Genomic DNA, 27,423 nt, shown 5'->3' on the forward strand with positions numbered 1-27,423 from the left:
CGTGATTAACTCAAAAAATTAACTGCAATTTAAAAAAATTAATTGCAATCAATTTCACTGTTAATAGAATACCAATTGAAATTTATTAAATAGTTTTTCTACATTTTTGAATATATCAATTTCAATTACAACGCAGAATAAAGCATACAGTGCTCACTTTCTATTATTTTTATTACTAATATTTGCAGTGTAAAAATGATAAACAAAAGAAACAGTATTTTTCAGTTCACCTCCAAGTACTCGCAAAAAGAAAAGGAGTACTTGTGGCACCTTAGAGACTAACCAGTTTATTTGAGCATGAGCATCCGATGAAGTGAGCTGTAGCTCACGAAAGCTCGTGCTCAAATAAACTGGTTAGTCTCTAAGGTGCCACAAGTCCTCCTTTTCTTTTTGCGAATACAGACTAACACGGCTGCTACTCTGAAACCTCCAAGTACTGTAGTGCAATCTCTTTATCATGAAAGTGAAACTTACAAATGTAGATTTTTTTGTTACATAACACGGACTCAAAAACAAAACAATGTAAAACGTTAGCGCGTACAAGTCCACTCAGTCCTACTTCTTGTTCAGCCAATCGCTCAGACAAAGAAGTTTGGTTACAGCTGCAGGAGACAATGCTGCTTGCTTCTTGTTTACAATGGCCCCTGACAGCGAGCACAGGCATTTGCATGACACTGTTGTAGCCAAGGTTGCAAGCTGTTTACGTTCCAGATGCACTGAAGATTCACATGTCCCTTCATGCTTCAGCCACCCTTCCAGAGGACACGTGTGTCCAGGCTGATGGTGCTCGTTAAAAAACAAAGCGTTAATTAAATGTGTGCCTGCCCGCCTGGGGGAGAACGGTATGTCGCCTGCTCTGTCAGTGCAGCTGTCACATGGGGGGAAAAGGAGCAGCCGGGCCCCTGCTCCCTGAAACCAAAGGCTGTGCGACGCGGGCTGGGTGACCCCACTGCTCTGGGTGGGACGGGCCCCTAGCACCCCTTGCCCCACGTGGGACACATGACACGGGTGGGCGGTGACCTCACTGCTCGCGGGGCTGAGCCCCCGCCCGGGGCCCGGCACGTGCGCGCGCAGGCGGCGGGCGGGAACTGGCGCGAGGGCGGGCGGGGCCCGCTGTTCCCGCCCTTCCCAGGCCGCCTGCTGGCCAAGGTAGTTCTCTCTCCGGTCGGACGGCGCGGGTCAGGCGGCGGGTTCCGGTTCCGGGTCGCGGAGCCTGTCATGGCGGCGCCCAGCGGGCCGGAGGAAGAGGCGGCGGCGGCGGCCCCTGGGAGGAGGCAGCCGTTCGGGAGCCGCTTTCTGACCGACCCGAGCCGGCTCTTCCAGCACAACGCCTGGTGAGGGGACCCCCGCCGCCCCGAGAGCCGCCCTCGGGGTGGGCCGAGCCGAGACAGCCGCCCTGGGGGGAAAGACCCCCCCTTTCTGCGAGCAGCTTCCCCCTGCCCGGGGGGCACCCACCCCCCACCACGCGCAGCCCGACCCCCAGCCCCGGGGGGCGCAGACACCCTCCTGCCGGCAGCGCCCCCCCAGCCCCGAGGGGTACTGATTCCCCCCGTCTGTGCACTTGCGCAGACTCCCCCAGCCCTTGGGGGTCACTGACATCCCCTGCACACAGCACCCCCCAGCCCTGGAGACACCAAACGACCCCCAGTCCAGAGAGACAATGATCCACTCCTCTGTGCGCTCACACAGCCTCCCCCCACGCACAACCTCCCCCGGCCCAGTGGGCACTGACACCCCCCACGTGCAGCCCGACCCCCAGCCCCGAGGGGTACCGATCCCCCCTCTGTGCACTTGCGCAGACTCCCCCAGCCTGGGGGGCACCGACCCCTCACCACACGCAACCAGATCTCCAGCCCCAGGGGCACTGACAACCCCCAGCCCTGAGGGGCAATGATCCACTCCTCTGTGTACTCACGCAGCCCCGGGGGGGCGGCACAAACACCCCCCCACACACACGCAACCTCCCCCAGCCTGGTGGGCACTGACACCCCCCATGCGCAGCCTGACCCCTCCCCCCAGCCTCGAGGGGCATCCTGCGAAACTGGGAGAACTGCCCCCCTTTCCACGTGCGCACAGTTCTCCCCCCTCGGCCCCAGGGGAACCAAGCCCCCACCCGCCTTTCCGTGCAGACCATCCTGCCCCAGGGGAACCAAGCACCCCTGATGGGAACTGTTCCTTCTCTCCAACTGCACAACCCGTCTCCCTCCTCACTTGATGGTAGGGTGACCAGATGTCCTGATTTTATAGGGACAGTCCTGATTTTGGGGTCTTTTTCTTATATAAGCGCCTATTACCCTCGACCCCCGTCCCAATTTTTTTACATTTGCTGTCTGATTACCCTACTTGGTGATCCAGTTTTGGATTATGTGACTCAAAAGCGCTTCATAAATGTAAATCCTCAATTTCCTGTTTCCAGAAATGAGGCATTCTTAGGGATCTACTGTTCTGTTTCTTTAAGTCTTTTGTCTCTATCAAATAGTATTGAAAGAATAACCCATTTTAGGTCCTGAATAATTCTGCTAGGCCCCTACATTTCTTTGTCCTGTCTCCTTTGCATCATCTTGCTTCGCTCTTTTTAAATTATCACTTACTTTAATGCCTGCGCAGCTGTGTATGCACATTGAAACTGTCAACATGTTTTTAACATCTGAAAGTTTCCCTGTATCCAGTGCTATCTCTAGGGTATTCATGCATATTGTTCAATATTAAATCTGTGTATGAATTAAAGCAATTTAGTACATGACAGGAGTATTGTCTGCTTTGTCAATAAAGGGTGCCTATTTGTATCAAATGTGATAGTGATTTTGTGGTGTGGATTTGTGTCCATTGAAACTGGATGGGCATCCAAAACCATTCACATACACCTCTGAACAGCCATCACATGTTATGTGATCAGCTTTAGATCACTACCTAACTGGCCCAGAGTTGAATTGGAGACCTACAGATGAAAATCCTATTATTACCAGTTCAGTGAGCCGTCTAATTCCCTCCCTTTGTTTGCTTATTAAGAGTGGTTTTGGTTCTTAATTTACCAGATATTGAAATGCTGTTGCACTGCCAGCAGCTCCCCTCTCCCCCGCCATCTTAACCTTCCTAGCTAAAGCGGCAAAGAGTCCTGTGGCAATAATGTCTGTTAGTCTATAAGGTGCCACAAGACTCTTTGCCGCTTTTACAGATCCAGACTAACACGGCTACTCTTCTGATACCTTCCTAGCTAAGTAGCTTATTTTATTTTTCCTAACAGGGATAATGTAGAATGGTCTGAAGAGCAGGAAGCCAGTGCAAGGAACAAAGTTCAAGAGAACAGCAGGCAGCTTGTTCCACAAGACAAACAAGGTACTTCTAGATGTCACTCTATTTCTTACAAATCTTGACGTATCAATACAATAGCTGACTATTCTAGCCAAAAACAAAGATTCATCTTCATTTATTCCCCCCCAAAATTTTTCAAAACTGCTGATTTTAAAGACTCAGGGTCTGTTTAGTATGTGCCACTAGATGCCTTTAGAACTTTTCCCATAACTCATCCCATTAGACTTTAATGATAGGTTTCAGAGTAGCAGCCGTGTTAGTCTGTATCTGCAAAAAGAACAGGAGTACTTGTGGCACCTTAGAGACTAACAAATTTATTAGAGCATAAGCTTTTGTGGGCTATAGCCCACTTCATCGGATGCATAGAAAGGAACCTATAGTAAGAAGATATATACATACAGATAAGTTGGAAGTTGCTATACAAACTGTGAGAGGCTAATTAGTTAAGATGAGCTATTATCAGCAGGAGAAAAAAGCTTTTGTAGTGATAATCAAGATGGCCCATTTAGACGGTTGACAAGAAGATGTGACTTTAAGTGATCTTGGCTGGGAGGATCACTTTGGCCTTGAACTCCCTTGTTGATGTTTTATGTATTAATAGGAAATGCCATAGATCATATAAACAAACTTCTCCACTGGGAGAAGGGCAAGGGGCTGATTCTGTTCTAGACTTCTGTTCTGATTCTGTTCTGCCTTCATGGCTGTCTATCTGTCTAGCAGCTTAATGACTTCTAACATTTAATCTTCAAGTTCCTTGCATCATGATATGTTGCTTGTGAAATAAACTCAGTTTTTCTCCTGTTAAGCTATAGGCAGTATTAGAGGTACCCATATTTATCTGCATTAAGTTAATGGTAATAGTTGAAACAGAGACTAAGAAAAATGTTAGTTTATCCAAGATCATGCATTGAATGATTGGCATCAAATCATAGGATTGGAAGGGATCTCATGAGGTCTTCTAGTCCAGTCCCCTGCACTCAAGGCAGGACCAAGCACTATCTAGACTAGGGGTGGGCAAACTTTTTGGACCGAGGGCCACATCGCGGTTGTGAAACTGTACAGAGGGCCGGGTAGGGAAGGTTGTGCCTCCCCAAACAGCCTGGCCCCTCCTCCTATCCGCCACCTCCCACTTCCCACCCCCTGACTGCCCCCCTCAGAACCCCGAACCCATCCAACCCCTCTGCTCCTTGTCCCCTGACTGCCCCAACCCCTATCCACATCCCTGCCCTCTGACAGGCCCCCCAGGACTCCACTCCCAACCCTCCCTGTTCCCCGTCCCCTGACCGCCCCCCACCTCCACCCCATCCAACCACTCCCTGGGACCTCTGCCCACTTGGGCCAGAGCAGTGGTGGTGTGGCTGTGGGGGAGAGGGAACAGCAGGGGAGGGGCCGGGGACTAGCCTCCCCAGCCAGGAGCTCAAGGACCGGGCAGGACGGTCCTGCGGGCCGGATGTGGCCTGCGGGCCGTAGTTTGCCCACCTCTGATCTAGACCATCCCTAACAGGTGTCTGTCCAACCTACTCTTAAAAATCTCTAATGACAGAGATTCCACAGCCTCCCTAGGCAATTTATTCCAGTGCTTAATTACCCTGTTAGGACATTTTTCCTAATGTCCCATCTAAACTGCACTTATTTCAATTTAAGCCCATTGCCTCTTGTCCTATCCTCAAAGATTAACAAGAACAATTTTTCTCCCTTCTCCTTGTAAGAATCTTTTACATACTTGAAGACTGTTATGTCCCCCCTCAGTCTTCTCTTCTCCAGCCTAAACAAACCCGGTTTATTCAATCTTCCCTCATAGATCATGCTTTGTAGACCTTTAATCATTTTTGTTGCTCTTCTCTGGACTTTCTCCAAATCTTTCCTGAAATGTGGCACCCCGAACTGGACACAATAGTCTAGTTGAGGCCTAATCAGTGTGGTACTAAAGTTCCAAGCTGGTTCTTTCAAATTCCCTTCACTTGCTCAGACCTTGGTGCAGGAGATATTGGCGTATCCATCACTTAAACTCACAGTAGTTATAAAATCTGAATCAAGCTGGAGAAGCATAGCTCTGCAGCTAATGTTTTGGTTAAAGCTGCTCTAAAGTTCACCCAGCACCTTTCCTTTCCTACTCCTCTCCTTTCCTCTCCTACTCCTACTCTCTGCTGTCCTCTGCTATATCTTTCTCTCAAGAGCAAGACTAGGGATTTGGTTGATGTTACTTGTTATATCCCACCTCACACTTGGATGTAGCTAAATAGGAATAGTCTATGTTGGTATTTCTACAGAAGGCTGCTCCTGGGTATCGAGCTGGACTTTCTTCTTTAATTAAAATTAAAGGAGCATGAGTCTATTACATCTGTAAGGCAAAAATGCGATTTCGGATGGGGCTATTCAGGCCCTTTCCATGTAGCATTCCATTGTGTTCACAGTAGCAGGCTTTTTACTATGGCTAAGATTGACCCTCCTAAACGCTTGGGTCTAGATTCTCAAAAGTGCTCAGTACCCAGCAGCAGCAATTGTGATATCCAACATGCTGAGTTCATTTGGAAATCAGGCCATTAGAGAATACGAGAAAACTATCCACTAGCTTTGCTTACTCCTAGAGTAGAGGAGAGATGGTAACTCTGGCACCTCTGTGGGACTTAATATACTGCTATAATTCAGTGTATGGTACTCCGTAGTGGTATTCTAGACAGAATGGAATCCCTGCTGAAGCTCTTGTGATCTAAAGCATGGGTAGCTACACTACAGAGCAGTACAATGCAAAGCTGGATATTAGTCGTTACAGCTGCAGTATCTTGTCGAAGGTGGGCCTTCAGAATTTATTTTGAAGGAGAGGGGAGGGTGTCTGGGAAAGGGTATTAACTAGCTGGGGCATGGAAAAAGCAGTGTGACTTCCACTCTTTCCCTTTGGAGACAATAATTCATTGTGTCCATGGAGTCTCTGATTCTCTCCTCATCTTCTGTGGCCATTAATTTTTGTTTGGGGACACATTTCATCCAGGCGATTCCTATCGTGTGAAAGGGTGAGTATGGGCTGGACTTTGGGGGTTGTCCTCACAAGGAAGAGCAGAGAGATCAGGACTTCCAACCAAGGAAAGAGATCTGCAGGAATCCAGCTCACACATGGACGTCGTCTCATACTAGAGTTCTGACTAAAGGGAATATTTTTAATATTCCTGATCTTGAAGCAGGAATTATGGGTGAAGTTCATTGGGCCATGCTGGGAAAACGTCAAATTAGATGATTATAATGGATCTTTCTGGACGTAAAATCTATTTTGTGAGTGATACTTATCAGCTGGTCCTTGATTTCTTGTTCTTACGCTTCTACTAATAGTCTGCACTGATATGAGGTCTTTGTTGTTTTACAAACAGTAAGTGCCACAACATCTCTGAGGTAGGTAAGGCTTTATACAGGACTGCTAGAAGGACCACCACACCTCTGGGATAGAAAATAACCTCTGTCCAGTAATGCACAGCACTACTGCGTTATTCTTCAGGACAGGAAATGCATAGTATCTCATGCAGTGGCTATCACGGGAGGCATTTAGGTGAGAGGTTCTCAACCAGGCGTACAAGTACCCCTTGGGGTATTCAGACGTCTTCTAGGGGTTACACCAACTCATCTATATATTTGCCTAGTTTTACAACAGGCTACACAAAAAGCACCAGCGAAGTCAGTACAGACTAAAATTTCGTACAGACAGTGACTCATTTATATGGCTCTATATACTATATACTGAAATGTAAGTACAATATTTATATTCCAATTGATTTTATAATTATATGGTAAAAATGAGAAAGTCAGCAATTTTTCAGTGATAGCATGCTGTGACACTTTTGTATTTTTATGGCTGATTTTGTAAGCAAGTAGTTTTTAAGTGAGGTGGAGCTTGGGGATACGCAGGACAAATCAGACTCCTGAAAGGGGTACAGTAGTCTGGAAAGGTTGAGAGCCACTGATGTAGGTAATTAGAATGTAGATCGCCAAGTTGCAACCTTGCCAAGATACCAAGGTTATCTTCCCCTACGTGTATGAACATGTGGAATTTTATCAGTACCTCATGTTTTCTCATCTGAAAGATGGCACCACTAGCACTGTACTTCCTTGCCTCCACATTAAGGCATTGGTTCCATGGAGCTCAGGAAAAACCACCAGCTACTGAATCAACAATACCACTTCCTCTGGAACTTTAGTGGTCTTTGTCTCCCGTGTTAACACTGAATAGGCTTGAATCTGCTTCGTTTGAGATCTGATTGGATCACAGCATGAGGTTTTGGTTAAACCTGTCAGATGTTAAAATCTCTCTTGACTTGGATCTGAGGACATGGCTCTTTGAGGCCCTTATAACTAAGATAAAGTTAGAGGGATTATTTTTATATTTAGTAGTTTGTGCTTCAAGATAAATCCTGCTAAAAATACACCCAGAACTGACTTTTCAATTCTTTGCCAAAACAATTTTTTTTTCCATTGCCGAAGCCTTCTTTTAGACTGAGACTGCATTTCTCCCCAGACATTTCCAGCCTTCTTTTCTTTATCCTCCTTCAGACCCCTCTTATACAGTTAGGGAGATTCCAGCTTAATTTTCTGTGTCGCAGGCTGGCTCAAGAGTAACTCCAATTTTAATGGATGCCCCTGCTTAAGCCTTCTATCCTTGGTGGGTGGTAGAGAAATAGAGTGAGAACTGTAGAAGAGGGTGAGTAATCATAATCGTAGGTGAATTTTCTGAGTTCAGTAAATAACAAGTCACTGTCCAAAGTTGTTTAAGGGCTTGCATGTTGTTGAAATGCAGTTGGAGTCTGTGGCCCTCAGCCATAACACTTACAAGTTGATCAGCAGCATAAGGGCACTGAAATTAGTTATCTCTTCCCAGCACAATAGGCCAGGACTTCTCATGCCAAAACCTCACTTGAGAGAGAGGCTCACCACATTTGGAAGATGCTAATCAGTTCCTCATGCTGAGTTCATTTCCCAAGAGAGGAAGCAGCTCCAAGAACGGTATTAGGTATCTGAAATCTGTGCAGTCATGTCATGGAAATTTTCAGGCCATTTCTGATCCCATTAGAAACTAACTCAATCACCTCCACTTCACATCCGCAATAGAGAGGAGTTCTTCCTGCTCTTGCTCAGTATTGTGTTACTCATTTTATTAAATTGATCCAGGAGGTCTGAGAGATTAGAATCTGCAAGTGATAACACTCCCCACTAAGGTTTCTTGGCTGCATGGGGGAGCAGACATTTCCCTTAGTCTTCTTTTCCTGTCTGTAATCTCAGAAATGTCTGATGCTCTAAATTGCACAAAACACTGGAAAATAAAATACTGGGAGCAGTCCTGTGCTGGCCGTAAGACTAAGTTATAATAATGTTTGTAATTTCACACAATTTCAAAGCATGCTACAAATACTACCCAAGCCTTGCACAACCTCTATGAGGTAGCTGAGTACTACCCCATTTTTCAGATGGGAAGCTAAAAGGCCTGATCCCAAAATATACTAAGCACCTTCATCTCGCATTGATTTCACTGGCAGTAGTAGGTGCTTAGTACTTCTCAGGGGTGAGGCCCTAAATGACTTTCTTCAGGTCCCAGAGAGAGTCCGTGGAAGTGACAGGGAATAGGACCCAGAGGTTCTTTATCAGTTCTCGACAAATAGGCCTTTTCTATTTCAGTGCAGAGAAAATCCAGCTAGAAAGACAAACAACTTCTTTCACAAACACCTTCCTTTTTTATTCCTAATGAGGTAGTGTGATGTCATAGCTGGGGAGAGGGCTGATCGCTCCTCATGCAAGGCAATTAGACTCAAATCAGGATGCTCCTTGATGAATAAGCCTAATTCTTAAATAAGTTGCTAAATACAGCATGGAGCTTGTGACCCCTGTTTGATTAAACTGATTGCAAGCTAAGAACTTTGACTTGTCTTCTGTTGACCTTTCTTCTGTGTCTTTGTTTACAGATGAATATGAGCTCAATGCTAATGAATACTGGAATGATTTCTATAAAATCCATGAAAATGGCTTCTTCAAGGACAGACACTGGCTATTCACTGAATTTCCTGAACTGGCACCAAACCAGAACCTAAGTCAACCTGAAGCTTCTGCATACAAAGATGGTTGCACCAGAAAACCCAGAAACACCGGGCGGGGGAGCTGTGAAAATGGTCTTTGTTCATTGGAAACCAGAACACAAGAGCATCATCAATTGGACTTGATGAAAGACAGTAGTAATATCATCAACAGACTTGACACAGATGGAGAAGGAATACTGAAGTTGGGTGACCTGAAACTAAGTGATGGTGACTTCCCAGGATCCTCTGCCACTTACCGTATACTAGAGGTAACGTCAGTGAGTGAGAGAAACAGCATCTTTCCCAAGTGAATCAAACTTGCCGTCAGAATCTTTGTTCACGAAGGTGACAGACTTCAAACTAACATGTCGTCGTGTACAGCCTCACCAAATCCTGCAGCCAACACAACTTTACATACAGAACCGACCGTCTTTCTTACATATCTATCCCAAAGCTCTTTACAGAAATGAATAATAGGAGAGAAGCTGTAACATAGGCAAGGAGAGAGCTTAATTTTCAGCTGAAATTTGATATGAGGGAAAGATTCAGGAAGGTTGCTGCAGAGGAGAAGGCTCTTGTACCAGCAGTAATGAGACTAAGCAAAGGAATAGACATAGTCACAGAGTTTGAGGCCAGAAGGGACCACCAGATCATCTCATTTGATTCCCGTCCCCATATTCCACAGACCACTAGCATTACCCAGCACCTGTACAATAAACCCAACAACCAAAATTAGACCAAAGTATTACAGCCCACAGGAGACTAAACTGTTATGTGCCACAGGCAGAGAATAGGATTGTCCAAGACCCCTGTAATGGCAGAGAAATGATTAAATGAGATATGCCCAGATAATCCTGACAAGTGATTTGTACCCACATGCTGCAGAGGAAAGCAAAAAACCCCCATAACAAGTGGGGTGTGGGAGGATAGAGAGAGGACCACAGATGTGAGATGGACTGGAGCAGCTCAGTGGAGGGTGTTAAAAACAAAGAGGAAAACTTTGAACTGAATTAAACCTGTTGGGTTTTGGTTCAGATTGGTCTTTGTGACCAACTAGTTTTCAAAGGGATCCGTATCTGACTGTGTCCCACACTGAGGCCTTCTGAGATTCAAAATGCAAGTTATTACTATCTGATGTTAAAGTAACGGCTGAGGTCTCAGCATGAATTCTCGTTGTGTAAAGAGCTGGTTTGTTAACCGTGTTCAGGAAGCTTTCCTCTGTCCCTGACTTCTGGGTTCTGCTCCTGAGTCTGTCTGACTTGAGTGATATAAAACTCTGAAAACTATATTGCAGACAAAACAAATCTTTGCAGTACAGCTAAGGAATTCTCAGGTAGTTGTGAGGTCTCAAAATGGTGATGCATAAGGGGTATCAACAGCATTCCTAGAACATCGGGCTAATAAACTATTAAAGCTGAAATATTTGTGCTGAGTTTGCCCACACAATCTGTCACTGTGGATGATCAGTCATCATATATCTGTGGCTGGTTCAGTTTAAGAGTTGCGTTAACAGCAGTGGCCCGCCACCTGTTCTGTTGGAGCCCTGTTCTCCCAGAGGTGAGTCAGCATAAATAGCTTTGCAGCTCTCTGCAGGATCCTAGCACCTAAAACCGTGTTAGAGGCAACTTTCCATGCTATTATACCATCTCTGCTCTCATATCCCACCGGTATGCGTTCTGCACCCGCCGTCATTTCAAACATCCAATAGTACATTCCATTCTGCTTACTTCAGTCCTTCCACAGAAGTCCCTAAACATTCAGGAACAAAAGCTGCTGAACTAAATTGTATGGCTTCTCTTCTCTTCAAATGAAGGTGAGGGGCAAGGGGCAGTAGCACCGCAGGCCCAGTTATAACTAGGGATAGTAGGAGAGCCATCTAGAAAGGGAGACTGAAATAATAGGGTGCAACTATAACAGAAAGAAAAAGAGAGCAAAGCAAATTTCCTTCTCCTCCCCCACCCTTCCTCATTGTCTCTGTATGGAAATGAAACTGACTAACTCCTGGCCTTTGAGACTGCCTGAGTGACTCATACTGGTTGTTATGCTTGCAATTCCAGCTATAACAACTTTCAAGAATATCAGTGATCCACACAATCTGTCAGACTATTGGTAGAATTAGGTAGCTAGCTTGGTGGCTTCCTGTGGATGCTCGGCTGCAGGGCCTGATCCTGAAAGGTGCTGAGCATCTTCATCTCTTATTAATGGGAGTTGCAGGTGTTCGTTGCTGTTTGGGATTGGTCCCCAGTAGGTTGCTGGAACATCATTTTGTGGCTCGAGGGTGATGCTTTGTAACAGCTGCTAAGTTCAGACTAGAAAGCAGGAGTCAGTGAGGAAAACAGTACAGGTGTGTAACTGGCTGCTCTTTTTCTGCAGGTTGGCTGTGGTGCTGGAAATACAGTCTTCCCAATTTTGCAAACCAACAAGTAAGCAGCTTTGATTATTTATTACTTGTAGAGAAAAAATTAGTAACTGGAAATGTTGTGTTCCACTCCTTTTTTTTTTAAATGCATAGACCCATTGCATATAAAAGAGGCTAAACACAAACACACCCACTTGTCAATTCTGTCCACACACGTTTGAATGATTGAATTGAGGTTAAAAGGTTGCTGAGACTCCTTAGGATGCGTTTGGTGGTCATGAAATTCTGCACATCCACTCATCTGTGGCTTTCAAAGCACTCTACAGACAAGCTTCCCAATCTCTGTTTTCCCTCCTTTCCCCCAAGACTTTAAGCATCATTGTACAGATGGGGATAACGGAAGCACAGAGGCGCTAAGTAACTCAACCAAGACCACACAGCAAGTCATTGGTAGAGATGCGGATAAAGCCCAGTGCTCCTAACTCCCAGCTGCATGCTCTAACCATTAGACCCACTTCTTCCCTAAAACTTACTCTGCAAGTTGAATTGATTTTAAATCAACAGTTTTAATCCTAATTTAAATCAGCAAGCAGGAAACCTTGATTTAAGTCAACAATTTTAATCTTGTTTTGCATTTGTACTACTTAGTTCTTTTCCTAAAGAAAGATTGCTTCTCATTGGCTAGTAACCATTAAAACGTTGATTTACTAAACTAAATATAGCCTTTACACTAAATTTGGTACTGCTTGTTGCTAACCAGGAGGATACACTATCTCAATACACATTTATTTAAGAAATTATATAGCTTAATTTACATTATTCAGATTCATAATTTTTAATTTTTTTATTGTGTTGGAAAATGGTGAATTTCTTTTTGACTAGATGAAGATTAATTTAGATGGGAATTGGAATTCAATTAAAATGCACAAATCCAGCATTTAAAATTTTTTTTTATTGCTTAAATACAACTACCTTATATATGGTGGATACAAAAGAAAAAAGAAAGAGGTAAATAGTGAGGTGGCAAAATTACATAAGATACATAAGAAAAAAGAAAGGGGTGAACAGCGAGTTGGCAAAGTTTGCAGATGATACTAAACCACTCAAGATAGTTAAGACCAAAACAGACTGTGAAGAACTTCAAAAAGATCTCACAAAACTCAGTGACTGGGCAACAAAATGGCAAATGAAATTTAATGTGGATAAATATAAAGTAATGCACATTGGAAAAAATAACCCCAACTATATATACAATATGATGGGGGCTAATTTAGCTACAAATAATCAGGAAAAAGATCTTGGAGTCATCGTGGATAGTTCCCTGAAGACATCCACGCAATGTGCAGCAGCAGTCAAAAAAAGCAAACAGGATGTTAGGAATCATTAAAAAAGGGATAGAGAATAAGACGGAGAATATCTTATTGCCCTTATATAAATCCGTGGTACGCCCACATCTTGAATACTGCATAAAGATGTGGTCTCCTCATCTCAAAAAAGATATACTGGCATTAGAAAAGGTTCAGAGAAGAGCAACTAAAATGATTAGGGGTTTGGAACGGGTCCCATATGAGGAGAGATTAAAGAGGCTAGGACTTTTCAGCTTGGAAAAGAGGAGACTAAAGGGGGGGATATGATAGTGGAATATAAAATCACGAGTGGTGTGGAGAAAGTGAATAAAGAAAAGTTATTTACTTGTTCCCATAATATAAGAACTAGAGGCCACCAAATTAAATTAATGGGCAGCAGGTTTAAAACAAATAAAAGGAAGTTCTTCTTCACACAGCACACAGTCAACCTGTGGAACTCCTTGCCTGAGGAGGTTATGAAGGCTAGGATTATAACAGGGTTTAAAAGAGAACTAGATAAATTCATGGAGGTTAAGTCCATTAATGGCTATTAGCCAGGATGGGTAAGGAATGGTGTCCCTAGCCTTTGTTTGCCAGAGGGTGGAGATGGATGGCAGGAGAGAGATTACCTGCTAGGTTCACTCCCCCTGGGGCACCTGGCATTGGCCACTGTCGATAGACAGGATACTGGGCTGGATGGACTTTTGGTCTGACCCAGTATGGCCATTCTTATGTTCTTAAAATTCTTAACACATGTTTAGTATTTAAAACTAACTGATTTATTAAACAAATGAAGTATTGCGTGTAGGTAGAGAATTGAACTGATTGTTTCTGGTCACCATTTCTTTCAGGAATTTAAAACTAGTAGTTTTCATCCTCTTACACCTCGTTTTTATTCATAGATTGGGAGTTGAAAAAGCAGGAAAATTTTGTTTTTTATTTTTCCAATCAATTTCTCAACTTTGAATGAACTAGTCATTGAATTGAAATAGTTGAATAAATTTAAATGAAGAAAATATTCACTCTGCACCTGCATAAGAAACTGCTGTTGTCAAAAGATAGTTTAGCACTTCGACAAAATTTAGTTATAGGTGCTTAGCCAGTGACTACCACCACTTCAGTGCTTTGATTTTCTTTAAAACTTTGGCAGCAAACATATACTGGTTGAATATTTTTTACTTAAATGATTTTAATAGATTATAGCAAGTGTAGGTATTAATGTAGGTTGTCATAATTTCAAATTTAATTTTAAATAGGCTTATTTTTAAAAATAAAAACATATTTAAATTAACAATCCAGGTTTTTTTATGTTCAGTTTTTATCCACCCTGAGAACCATATGAGGCACGTGACTGTTTCTTGTTTCTTTTGCATTCATTTCAGTGATCCAGGGCTCTTTGTTTATTGCTGTGATTTTTCCAACACAGCTGTGGATCTTGTCCAGGTAAACTAAATATTGCACAAGTTCTAGATGAAGTCACAGCTAGGTGGAAGCAGCTGATCCTGTGCAGCATTTGCAAAGAACTACAATTAGCACTGCCTTTGTTAGTTCAGTTCTGCTGGTAGCTTGATATTTAGCTAGAACTGGATGCTGCCTCTCAGTGCAAGCAGATTAGGGGATCTGGCCATTGGAGGCTGCAGGAAGGAAGGGAACAGGATTAAATTTTAAAAAAAGGTGGGGGGGCAGTTTAACAATGGTGCTGGAAGAATAAGTCTGCTTTCCCTTCTCCTGTTACCAGCATCGTTTTTCCAGACCAGATGCTGTTTAATGGGGTAACTGCTGAAGTTTTGACGTCTTTCAAACTATTTCTTACAGCCTCAATCAATTAATGTTATTCTTGATTCACTTGTATCATTGATGTAACCACAGGTCTGGAAGCAGCATTTAATTGCTGCTGCACAGGCAGCTGGCTTGATGTCATGGTGGATGTTGACTTTGTTGTTTGGGGCAAGGGTTGACTTTGGCTATGGAATAGCAGGTATTAACAAACAAATCGGTTTAGAATGGAGTTTGGGAAACTTCGCTAGAGTGTTAAATTGACCAGCCAGTTTGATAGGAGAGATTGTGAGGGGGCGAAGGAAGGCAGCAAGGGGCAGCTGCTCCAGCCTGACTGTTGGTGCTCCCCACCTTCCCAAGTAGCCACAGAGTGAAACTGACCAGAGTCTGCATGTCACTGGGAGTGGGGTTGCTCCACATCTCTGTAGAACAGTCCCCTTCTGCTTAGGAATCTAAATATGGTTTTGAGAGCCTGGCATTAGATATCCTGGTTTGAAATGTTTAACCTAAGGGCCCAGTGCTATCCTACTGAAATCAGTACAAGTTTTACCATTGATTTCAGTGGAGCAGATTTAGGCCTTGACCCTCTGTGCAGCTATAAAGGGGAGAATTCCAGCTTGATGGTATAAATCACCCATTTCTGGCCTTGATCGTTTGTGAGAGGTTTGACCTTAAAGCTGTTGCTGGTCCCACAGTCTGGCACTGCTTTTTTTGGTAGTAGTGAAGGACTGAATAGAGTGAGTCCGGAACTCTCTTATAACTCTGCCGTATCTACTTAATAATTTTCCATAGTTCCCCTCCACTTCCCTTTCTGACATCCCTCGAATATTCTAATTATAATAGCTGTACACACAGGGGTTATTCTGAAATGGACTCAAGGCCTCTGGGGATATGTCGACACTGCAGCAAAGGGCATACCTCCCAGCCTGGATACGCAGACTCCGTTCTAACTCGTGCGCTTAAAAATAACATGTGGACATTGCGGTGTGGGCGATGATTCAGGCCAGCCAGTCAGGCAGGCTTGGACTATGTATGGCTACCCCGAGCCATCGCCTGTGCCGCAGTGTCCACACAGCTATTTTTAGCACTCTACCTTGAGCAGAGCTAGTGTGAGTCTATCCTGGGCTAGGAGGCACTAATCCAACTGCAGTGTAGACATACCCTGGCTCTTCCAGCTTTTCCATGTGAAAGTGAAATGGAGATTGTGCAGCCAGGTAGCATTGGTATTTGTGTCTGACAGTGTCTGTATCTTCTTGTGTTGCTCCTCTTTTAATTGCAGACCAATTCAGAGTATGACTCTTCCCGCTGTTTTGCCTTCGTTCATGACCTGTGCAAGGACCAAAGCCCATACCCAATGCCAGAGAAGAGTCTTGACATCATTATTCTCATCTTTGTCCTATCAGCTATTCTCCCAGAGAAGTAAGTCAGCCTCTACTAAAGCACCAGCAATTCACTGTAATGAAAGGAGAAAAGGCTGCACATGACAAATGCAGTCAAAGGTCCTTCATGGGGGATATTAAAGTGATATTGTCAGGTTAAAACTTCTGTAGTGAAATAATCCTTACCTGTGTTACTGAAACTCTAAATTTAACCTAATGTACTCATCACCCTGTGTTCTTTATATACTTTGTGCATTTCATTCCACTTGGACAATGAACAAGCAGTAGGGTCAATTTCACTTTATGGATTTGCCACCTTAGAGCAGTGCCCCAAAGTCTGAGCTGCAAATGCTACCAGGGAATGTCTGAATCCAAGTAAACTATTCCCATGGGCTTCTTTTTTTTGCTCCTGAAATGGCTTCTATTAATAGTACGCTACATGAAACTTCATTTTATTTACATGCCTGCATTTTGGTCCTAAACTCACCGGGCAGTGTCATTTTTACAGATGAGCAAAGTGACCACAGAATTTACGGGCAGTGTCCCCATTAACTCTGTGCTCACTTTGCTCATCTATAAAAATAGGTGTAGTATAATATTTACCTACCTCACAGGAGGTGGAGAGCAAGATATCTTACCTATATTCAGAATACATCAGTTGTATGTAGTGCATCTCATGGCAGGACAGAGAGACTCCTGGTAACAGTAGGAGCACAAAGAGGATTTCTTATTCTGATCTCTGGTCACATACCAACCCTGTGACTCTTTTGGCTTTCTTTCTATGGGTGTGACTAGCACAGCATGTGCTGCTGAATGTCCCCACGCAGGGCTTCCCATAGTTTGGCCTGGAAAGTACAATCATGGAAGGGACTGCTGACTCCACGACATAGTACAGATTATAGTAATGCTTTTTAAAATGGGAATACTTACCAGATAGTAACATGTGTGAAGGTAAATGCAATTTACAAACCAGTATGTACTTAAATAATTACCTACTGTTCATTGTGTGGTTAGTGTTCAAGAACCTTGTCTGAGGTGACAAATCTGGACGCCTGAGTAGCCAACGCGATGTCATAATGCCAAATGCCTCAAAAACAGTGGTCTCTTCTTCCCATCTGAACCATGTCCAGGCCAAGAAGACATTAAACATCAATTTCTGTGGATTACCATTGATGCACAATCATCATCCATGGTACTTGGGGATAACCCTGGACTGCGCGCCCAGCTTCCATTGCCACCTTGAACAAACCAAAAGGAAAACGAAGGCCAGAGTCCACATCATACAGAAGCTTGCAGGACCATCTGTGGAAAGCGACGCCTGCATGCTCCAAATGTTGACACTAGCCCTGGTCCATTCTGCAGTGGAATACTATGCCCCAGTTTGGAGCGGAATCCCACACACCATTTTAGTGGACACTGAAATTAACGCCGTTCTTCGCATAATTAGTGGCACCCTCACATCAACACCACATCCATGGCTATCGGGACTAGCTAACATTGAGCGAGCAAATATCCAATGAGGCGCTGCGACAGTTATAGAGTACATAAAGATCATGGCAAATACCCCACTACCACTCTACCCTGACCTAGAACACCCGCCTTGCCACCGACTAAAATTAAGAAAATCCTTCTAGTCTCATGCCATAACCTCCTGGCAGACGATGGTCTGAAGCCGGGGTGGCTGCAGATGTACCAAACAAAAATCTAATCGACAAACCAACTGTGCAAGTGCCGTTTTTCTCCTCCCTACGGTGCATATGGACAGCTATAAACCGTATCCACACCTGACGTGGAAGATGTGCATAATTATTCCATAGATGGAAAGTAAGGAATTGCTGAAATGCAACTGTGGTATGGTGCAAACTGTCGGAAACATCATGGATGACTGGCCAATCCAAGTTTATCCTGGAGGTGTTGCAGCCATTCCCAGGGCCACCCCCCTCCCTCTGCTCTGGGCTGAATAAGAGACCCAACTGTAGTCATCCCTTTGCTTTCACTGTTTCGCTGTCGCCACACAGAAGAAGATGAGGACAACTGTGTGGCTACATTGTCTATATGTAACAGAGAAGCTGCTTGTGGTTAATAAACACATTATGATTAGTGGGCACTGCTCTGTGGCACTCATGGACTGTCTTTGAGTTCTGTGTTTCTACAACAGAGTCCTGGTCCGTGACAGGGGCTCCGAGACACCATGATAATACAACAAACAAAAATGAGTGCATTCGTAATTGGGCACCCATGGGATAACATTCTTCGGGGATGGCTGACACCTAGCATGGCAAAGCTGCTTTGAATGGTTCAGGCTCTCTTGGAGAGGTTGTTGGGCCAGATCTTATAGAGCTGAGCCCATGCCAGAGCATATGGAGATATGATCAGCCAAGCCTGGGAATGGGTTCCTGGGAAAGCTGAACCAGGGTATCTTATGTTTTGGGATCGCTTAGGCCCATGTTTCAAAGCTGCTAAGTACCAACAGTGTCAGTTGAAGTCCATGGTGGCTGCAGGTGCTAGCACTTCTGAAAATTCGGCCCAAGGTGCCACAGGTTAGACACTCACAGAAATTTTGTGGGTACGTTCATAGATTCTAAGGCCAGAAGGGGCATTATTATCTGACTTCCTGTAAAACACCGGCCAGAGCACCTCGCCCAATAATTGCTGTATCAAGCCCATGACATGTGGTTGAGCTGTTTAGCATATCCTTTAGAAAGTCATCCAGCCTTGACCTTTAAGACTTCAAGTGATGGAGGATCCACTACATCTCTACGTCCATTGTTCCAGTGGTTAACTGCCCTCACTGTTAGAAATGTTCTAGTCTGATTTTGTCTAGCGTCTAGGATTCCCGCCCAAACTCTCACAGGGAATCCATGCAGAACCATGGATAGCACTTGAGGATTCTGTGCTAAACCACGTGACCACTTCTTCTCATGTGATGCCATCTTACAAAAACCTTTTCAGATAAACAAAGTTATAGCCTAAAGTCCACGTGTATAGACACAATCCAGTTTATCAGCACAACTCCTGACAAAACCACAGCAATCTTCATATTCTCCACTATAAACCCGCCCTTTTAAAAACCTTAAATCAACTGAGCTGTTTAGAATGAGAATTTTTCACTCAAGTCATATTTTGTAAATAAAAGCCTAAACATAAAGGAACTCTGTCTCTTTGGTAAGCTCAACTCATTCTAATGTTCTGAGGGATGAAGGAAGCAAGCATAATTTTGACGGCTGTTGAATTTTCCTAATTTGCCCTTTTCCCAGGATGCAGTGCGTCATTAACGGACTGAGCCGGCTTCTGAAACCAGGAGGAATGATTCTGTTACGAGATTATGGTCGTTATGACCTGGCGCAGCTTCGATTTAAGAAAGGTATTTCCTCCTTCCCGTGCTCAAACCCTTGACACATCAGGTATGTGAGAGTGTCTGCAGGGGAGGCTGCCATGTCTAGGAGACAGGCTGATAACTTCCCCTTCAGCACAGTGTGCAGTAGGGGGTGGGGATTGCCATTTGCCTTCTTGTGCAGCTGATTGGCTGATTTAAAATAAGTTAAGTGGATAATACTGTCCGAACAACTCTTGCCCCCAGGTCGATGTCTGTCCGATAACTTCTACGTGAGGGGCGATGGGACCAGAGTTTACTTCTTTACGCAAGGTAGAAGATTAGATATTGTATTCCTGACCTTCTCACCTTCCTCATTCCTTTGTGCGGGGAATTTCTGCAAACCCCCAGAGGCGAACAGCTGACTCAGACGTACCCTCCCTGGACCGGGCTGAAACGATAGAGGTTTATCAGTTGCATGGAGAACTGGGCCTGTAGATCATTGTGAAATATGGCTTAGTGCATTCCTTCATGTAGCAGAGAATCCTTCCCCAGCTGCCTCACATGCAGGGGGCCCTCTTGCAATGGAACTAGTGTGCTTGCTGCACTGAGGGGTGGGGGGGAAGAGGGGCAGGGAGCAGAATTTGAGGAGGTGTGGGGAGGGGCGTTCCCTGGATACTGTTGCACGGGAGAGGTTACATAGGGGTGGAGCCAGAGGGGCCAGCACTCTGAAGATCTTGCCTTCTGCCTCCCCCAATGTGGGGGCACTAAAGACTACTCTGGCTGCTGGGCTGGGGTAGCCTCAGCAGAACAACTCGTTGCTGCATCATGGGGCTTGTACTCTTCTCCACCAGTCACCCCTGCCCTCCAAACCCCCAGTCAAGTTAGTGATATCGGGCACCTCTATCCTACTGCTGGTAATCCTTAGTCAGGTCTAAAATGATCAGTGGATGTAGGACAGTGATACTACTGCAACGAGCTGTTCAGTTCACTGCACAGGGCATATCGGTTACAGCTAAATAATTCTAAAATGGATGTTTCAAAAGGAAGAAAATGGCTGTCTGGCAAAGGTTGCAGCATGGCAGGTATGGGATAAAAAAGCACAAGCTGGGACTTGTTAGCCCTTTGCTACAGAAACACTGTAAAATCACATGCTCCCAGAGCTGCAGTTACACTGGATCTCTCCCCAGCACGACTAGGTCTCTGGCTTTACATGCAGCCAGTGCGTCGGGGCACCCTGGTACAAAATGCATCATGCAGCCTATCGCTTGTGTTTGGACTACTTGGCTATAGCATTGTTCTGACCTGGAGGGCATGTGGTGTCTTGATCATCCACTCTTGATGTGGCTTTTCTGGGATGTTTTTGGATTAATGACCACAACCCATATCAGTAGGGCCCTGCCAAATTCACAGCCATGAAATACATGTCACGGGCCATGAAATTTGGTCTCTCCCTGTGAAATCTGGTCTTTTGGGTGCTTTTACCCTGTACTGTACTGTACTGATTTCATAGGGCAGACAGGGGTCCTGACCCAAAAGGGAGTTACAGGGGAGTCGCAAGGTTATTTTGTGGGGAGGTCACGGTATTGCCACCCTTACTTCTGCACTGCCTTCAGAACTGGGTGGCCGGAGAGCGGTGGCAGCTCTGAAGAGAGAGCTCTGAAGGCAGTGCCCTGCCCACAGCAGAGTAGAAGTAAGGTTGGCAATGCCAGACCATGCCAACCTTGCGGTCTGCGCTGCTGCCTTCAGAGCTTGGGAGTGGTGGTGTCTGCTGACTGCGGGCCCAGCTCTTCAGGCAGCAGCGCAGAAGTAAGGGTGGCAACACCACACCCCATCCTGACTTGTGTGCTGCTGCTGGCGGCGACTCTGCCTTCAGAGCTGGGCTCCCGGCCAGCAGCCGCGCTCTCCAGCTGGCCAGCTCTGAGGGCAGCTGTGACCAGCCGCAGCACAGAAGTAAGGGTAGAAGTACCAACATGCCGCCGCCACGCCCCCCCTCCCACCTCCCCCCCCACACACACACACTAACCTTCCGACCCTCCCACAACTCCTTTTTGGGTCAGGACCCCTACAATTACAACACTATAAAATTTCAGATTTAAATAGCTGAAATCATGACATTTACTATGTAAAAAATCTTATGACCATGAAATTGACCAAAATGGACCGTGAATTTGGTAGGATCCTATATATCAGACATACAGGACTGTAAGCTTAACCCTAGAGCTTTACAGCGTAGGCCTGATCCTGTAGGGTACTGTGTGTCCTCCATTCCCAGAGACTTCAGGATTTGAGGGTGCTTAGCATCTTGATCAAGCCCCTTGAAAAACACATTCCTGTCTCAACTATCCCTAATCTTGGAAAGTTCATCCCCTCAGGCATTCATGCATGGACAATGCCCACCTCTTCATTCTAGGGTTGCTGCTGTCTTCCCTTCCTCCTCCCCTTTGCTCTCTGTGATGCCGATCATCCAAGCACTTCTCTTCCCCCTCAGTAAAGCAGAGCAGAACATGTACCCCAAGATCGCTGTTAACTCTTGCCATGAGATGACCACAAGGGTTGGCAGACAAGGTAGAGGTCACGACACATTCAAAGCCGGCTATCATATGGTCCTTCCATTTGACTGTGGAATCAAAAGCACTGGATTTTTCCAGAACTTCCTTGAACATTCAAAGGAATCTTTTGGCTCCCACTTAGAGCAGTTTAACCTACAAGCAAGCGTTGATCAAATTAATGCTTCTGCTGTCTTAACCGCCTCCTCCCCATTCCTCCTAGATGAACTGGATGCTCTTTTCACCACGGCTGGGTTGGAAAAAGTCCAGAATCTGGTCGATCGGCGCCTACAGGTGAATCGAGGGAAGCAAGTGACGATGCATCGAGTGTGGATCCAGTGTAAATACCGCAAGCCCTTCCCTGCAGGACATAAGGAGAATGGGCGCGTTCATTAGCAAGGTGTGTCTATCACATGTGCTGTATTTGGACTTGCTGGGACTCTCCTCCTGTGAAGCATGTGGCACTGAGCAGACCTGCCATATCATGCTGAATTCTGGCGCCTTCTGAAATGACCAGACTAGTCGTAAGTTCACATGCTTTGTGTGCAAGGTGGAGCTAGGCTCAGGACAACTCCACAACAATATCTAGTTACTAGTCTTTGTTTTTTAAATTAATGGTGACTAACAATTTACCTAAGAAATGGACACTCACTATCTCTTGTTGAGCCCGAGCAAAATGAGTAACGAGTTCTCTGTCTTCCGAGTGTCTACATGAAAAGGAACAGGAGTTTGGACCTTATCTTCAGGTTTTGCAGTTTGCAGCACAGTGGGGTTCATTTCAACCATCTACTCTATCCACCCAGATCCTCTTGCCCCATCACCTTTTTGTCACTCGCTGCTCTAGATGTTGAAAATCAAAGTCACATGGGTTGCCCTAACAGTTTTAAAAGTCAGGCTGGCTAGTGAGTGCAGATCCATTCCAGCCCTGTGCTACTCATGCAGGCTCACATAGAGAGGATCACCTTCCATCCTACGTAAGGTAATCAACTGACTCGATGTGGTGGACGGTGTCTAGTAGTTAACTTAGTGGAAGCCTATCACAGGGTTCAAAAGCTGTCCTTGTGTTCCACGCCTTTGGGAGCTAGTTTATTTTTACTCTGTGGAATCTGATTTAAATAGAGTGCGAGGTTACAGCCTATGTTACAGTTATAAAGAACTGATTTACAGTAAACTTTTCCAGCCATGGTTTACACCACTACTTAAGCCTTTCCAAGCAAGCTCGTGTGCTGTACTGCAGCTGATCTGCGCTGATCTGCAGGGGGAGGGATAGCTCAGTGGTTTGAGCATTGGCTTGCTAAACCCAGGGTTGTGAGTTCAATCCTTGAGGGGGCCATTTAGGAATCTAGGACAAAATTTGGGATTGATCCTGCTTTGAGCGGGGGTGGACTAGATGACATCCTGAGGGGCCTTTCCAACCCTGATATTCTATTCTATGAAGATATCCAGGTTCAATTCAGTCAAGCACGGGGCAGAAATAGCATGCTGTGATAGGTGTCAAAGTATAGACCAGAACAGACAATCATTTCTGATTGTGGATTTTCACGTGTATAGAGTGGAGAAAGTGGGGGAAATTCCATCAAGCCTATGTTTAATTATCAGAATCGGACGAAGATGACCAGGTTTGAGGGGGGGGGAAATGGCATTGGCGAGGGGAGGGACTAGAGGGGATTTGGGATGCTTCCAAGTAGCTGCTGGCTTGTGACCCTCCTCCTCTCCATCTACCTTCCCCTAGTGCCTACCCCTCTCAGGATCTCTGTTGGAGAGAATCCAGCCTGACACCTTCCTAATGACTAGTTTTGGCTGACATTGCTGCGGGGAGAGGAGCCAGGGCTGTGCCTATGCAATCTGGTGCACCTCACACGCCATTCCGCTCACAGTGCATATATTTTGATGGTGAGATGATCATGGGCTAAGAGTACCTACACAGGAAGGAGATGTCAGCTCGTTAGGGGCTGTTTCATCTCACTGACAAAGACATAACAAGAACCTATGCCTGGAAGGGTGAAAGAGGAAGTAGAAAGAGAAGAATTTGCTCCTGGTCCCTTAGAAGTCAATGGGAGCTTTGTCATTGAGACAGGACTGGGTCCATTGGCTTGACTGGTGCTGGGAGAGCCTACAGGCATCGTGATGACATCTCCTGCCACCATCGTCATGTTTAGGAGCCGGCCCTGTTGATTCGTGACACTGCCACCACACAGCCAGCCTGTCCCTCTGCAATTGTCATTCCTAACTCCGTCGGGTGATGTGTTCCAAGGCTGACTACAGGTGCAAAGGTGACCCAACAAGTCCCTTGGAGCCTCCCTTTGACTGCTGTGCAAGCTGATGCTATTTTTGTGTTTTAAAGTCAGACTCCAAAACAGTTCTTTGGAAATACCTGGTTAATGCTTGAGAGAACAGCTGGAAGAAAATCTCTTGTTAAAGGTGCTACAATCCTGCTCCTTCTGTTCAGGGTTGAGAGAACTTTCAAACCACATGGATGGAGGAGGAGAAGACCAGACTAAAAATGCCTATTTCTAAGGCAAAAAACCTATGGAGAAGGCATCTTTCCTTCACAGATATTTAGGCTTGGCAGAATTCAATTTTGAAAGTTTATGATTTAGATGGATATTGATATTGAATTTTATGCATTTTTATCAGTTTTCACAGTTGTGGGAAACTATAGGGGGTAAGACTATAGCAATTTAATGACCACAGGTGTTGAGATTCAAAAAGCTAAAGCTTTATAACTGTTAAAACACAAATTGTCCACCTCGCATATCAAAATATACCAAGTAAAAACCCTTAAGTCAAACTCTTAAGTTCTCAAGCAGCATTTTTCTTTGTCTATCTCTAAATTTCAGTTATTATTGATGGAAATATTTTTTTGTCTGTGTGTGTGTACAGTGAAATCATTTGCCAGTGTTTACTGATAAAGATCTAATCCTTCCAAGCCTACAGATGTTCTAAGTAGCAGAAAAAAGCACAAATCCAATTGTCCCTTTCCTTTACAGATCCCCTTTAAAGCGGAGGGATTGCCCCTTGCCATGGGATGGCCGCATTGCTAAGCTATAGCCCCGAGAGAACTCCTCAGTGTTTCAGAGTAGAAGCCATGTTAGTCTGTATCAGCAAAAAGAACAGGAGTACTTGTGGCACCTTAGAGACTAACAAATTTATTAAAGCATAAGCTTTCATAGGCTACAGCCCACTTCATCGGATGCATAGAATGGAACATATAGTAAGATATATATACACATACAGATAAGTTGGAAGTTACCATACAAACTGTGAGAGGCTGATTAGTTAAGATGAGCTATGATCAGCAGGAGAAAAAAACTTTTGTAGTGATAATCAAGGTGGCCCATTTAGACAGTTGACAAGAAGGTGTGAGGATACTTAAGGAAATAGATTCAATATGTGTAATGACCCAGCCACTCCCAGTCTCTCTTCAAACCCAAGTTAATGGTATCTAGTTTGCATATTAATTCAAGCTCAGAAGTTTCTCCTTGGAGTCTGTTTTTGAAGCTTTTCTGTTGCAGAATTGCCACCCTTAAATCTTTTACTGAGTGGCCAGAGAGGTTGAAGTGTTCTCTTACCAGTTTTGGAATGTTATGATTCCTGATGTCAGATTTGTGTCCCTTTTATTCTTTTATGTAGAGACTCTCCGGTTTGGCCAATGTACATGGCAGAGGGGCATTGCTGACACATGATGGCATATAGGTAGGAGAACACTTCAATCTCTCAGTATTTCCTCAGTATTAGCCTTTAAAAAAAATTGGCTACTGGACTTGGAAGAGGTTTTAATATTTATAGAGTTAGTGCTTTACAGTCATTGAATAAGACAGGTCTCTGCCCTGAGGAGCTTACAGGGGAATGGACAATACCTAGACAAAAGTGTCTGCTTGCAACTGAGACTGGAAGTATAAATGTCTGCTTTTAAGGTAACAATTGCATCATTGCTCACAGGAGCTCCTTTTCCTCTGAGTCCTGGTGATGCTTGTCTCTTTCCCTCATCTCATCCAGGAGATCAAGTTAGGTTTAGGAAAGAAGAATCCTGTAATTCTCCAGCATGACATCCCTCTGCCTCTCGTCTAACCAACCCTGCCTTTGCTTAAATGTCACCTTTCCAGAGCCTACTGGCACCTGAGCCAGTTTCCTGCAGTCCCTTCCCCCCAATCCCCAGAGGGAGCTGTTCGTCTAGGGATAGTTTTATCTCCCTTGAAGGAGAGTTATTTACTGAAGTAAACAAACAGTATAATTGGGGGAAATTAAAGTAATTAGAAAAATTCCTTATTAATCACCCAAGGGTTTGTTGTAACATAAGGAAGGCTATTTCTTTCGTTATAAATTATTCATTTAAAGCTGATGGATCCCATAAAAACAGTTCACACTCTTTTAAAAGATATAAAATGAAGTTTCTTATGATTATTCTACTAGCTAAAAGGCTCTTACCACATCTGTCTGGTTTTAACTCAAGCTTCATGCAAAAACTTGCAACCATGTAAGCATGCAGCCATGAATGTAGCTGTATTTTTTTTAATCTTGTTTGTTCTGTTTTAGCATTTAAACAGGAACTTGGAATAAAAAAGTACTGGTTAAACATGATTTTGTTTTAGATGTTATTGGTCCATCAATGGCTATTAGCCAGGATGGGCAGGGATGATGTCCCTAGCCTCTGTTTGCCAGAAGCTGGGAATGAGTGATGGGATGGATCACTTGATGATTACCTGTTCCGTTCGTTCCCTCTGGGGCACTTGGCAATTGGCCACTGTCAGAAGACAGGATATTGGGCTAGATGGATGTTTGGTCTGACCCAGTATGGCGGCTGTCATGTTCTTGAAAGCAACAGGCTTAATGGCCTTTATTTGAACCAGGTCTACTACAGACCAATGGATAGGGCCCTACCAAATTCACAGTCTGTTTTGGTCAATTTCATGGTCATAGGATTTTTAGAATAGTAAATTTCATGATTTCAGCTATTTAAATCTGAGATTTCACAGAGTTGTAATCGTAGGGGTCCTGACCCAAAAAGGAGAGTGAGTTTGTGTGTGTATGGGGGTGAGGGGGATGTGAGAACCTGGATTTATGCAGGAAATAGCCCAGCTTGATTGTCATGCACATTGTGTAAAGAGTTGTCACTTTGGATGGGCTATCACCAGCAGGAGAGTGAATTTGTGTGGGGGGGTGGAGGGTGAGAAAACCTGGATTTGTGCTGGAAATCACTTTAGATAAGCTATTACCAGCAGGACAGTGGGGTGGGAATAGGTATTGTTTCATATTCTCTGTGTATATATAAAGCCTGCTGCAGTTTCCACGATATGCATCTGAGGAAGTGAGCTGTAGCTCACGAAAGCTTATGCTCT

The 27,423-nt window shown here is 44.6% G+C and overlaps 1 protein-coding gene across 2 annotated transcripts; it reads left to right on the forward strand.

Moving 5' to 3' along the window:
* Positions 1-1,180: 1,180 nt before the first annotated feature.
* Positions 1,181-26,665, forward strand: METTL2A (methyltransferase 2A, tRNA N3-cytidine). Of its 2 annotated transcripts, none has more exons than XM_084615634.1 (10): positions 1,181-1,334; positions 3,245-3,336; positions 9,252-9,631; positions 11,736-11,785; positions 14,450-14,510; positions 16,123-16,262; positions 19,480-19,586; positions 19,803-19,868; positions 22,308-22,484; positions 23,817-26,665. In XM_084615634.1, exons 1-9 carry the CDS (start codon positions 1,219-1,221, stop codon positions 22,478-22,480), a joined length of 1,185 nt encoding a protein of 394 aa, XP_084471760.1. In that variant the 5' UTR covers positions 1,181-1,218; the 3' UTR covers positions 22,481-22,484; positions 23,817-26,665. The 2 variants fall into 2 exon arrangements, with proteins under 2 accessions (XP_084471760.1, XP_084471761.1); XM_084615635.1 differs by having other exon boundaries at positions 25,718-26,665.
* The last annotated feature ends 758 nt before the right edge of the window (positions 26,666-27,423 follow it).

The sequence above is a fragment of the Lepidochelys olivacea genome, assembly GCF_965140295.1.
Source record: "Lepidochelys olivacea isolate rLepOli2 genome assembly, chromosome: 27".
NCBI classification, from domain to species: Eukaryota; Metazoa; Chordata; order Testudines; family Cheloniidae; genus Lepidochelys; species Lepidochelys olivacea.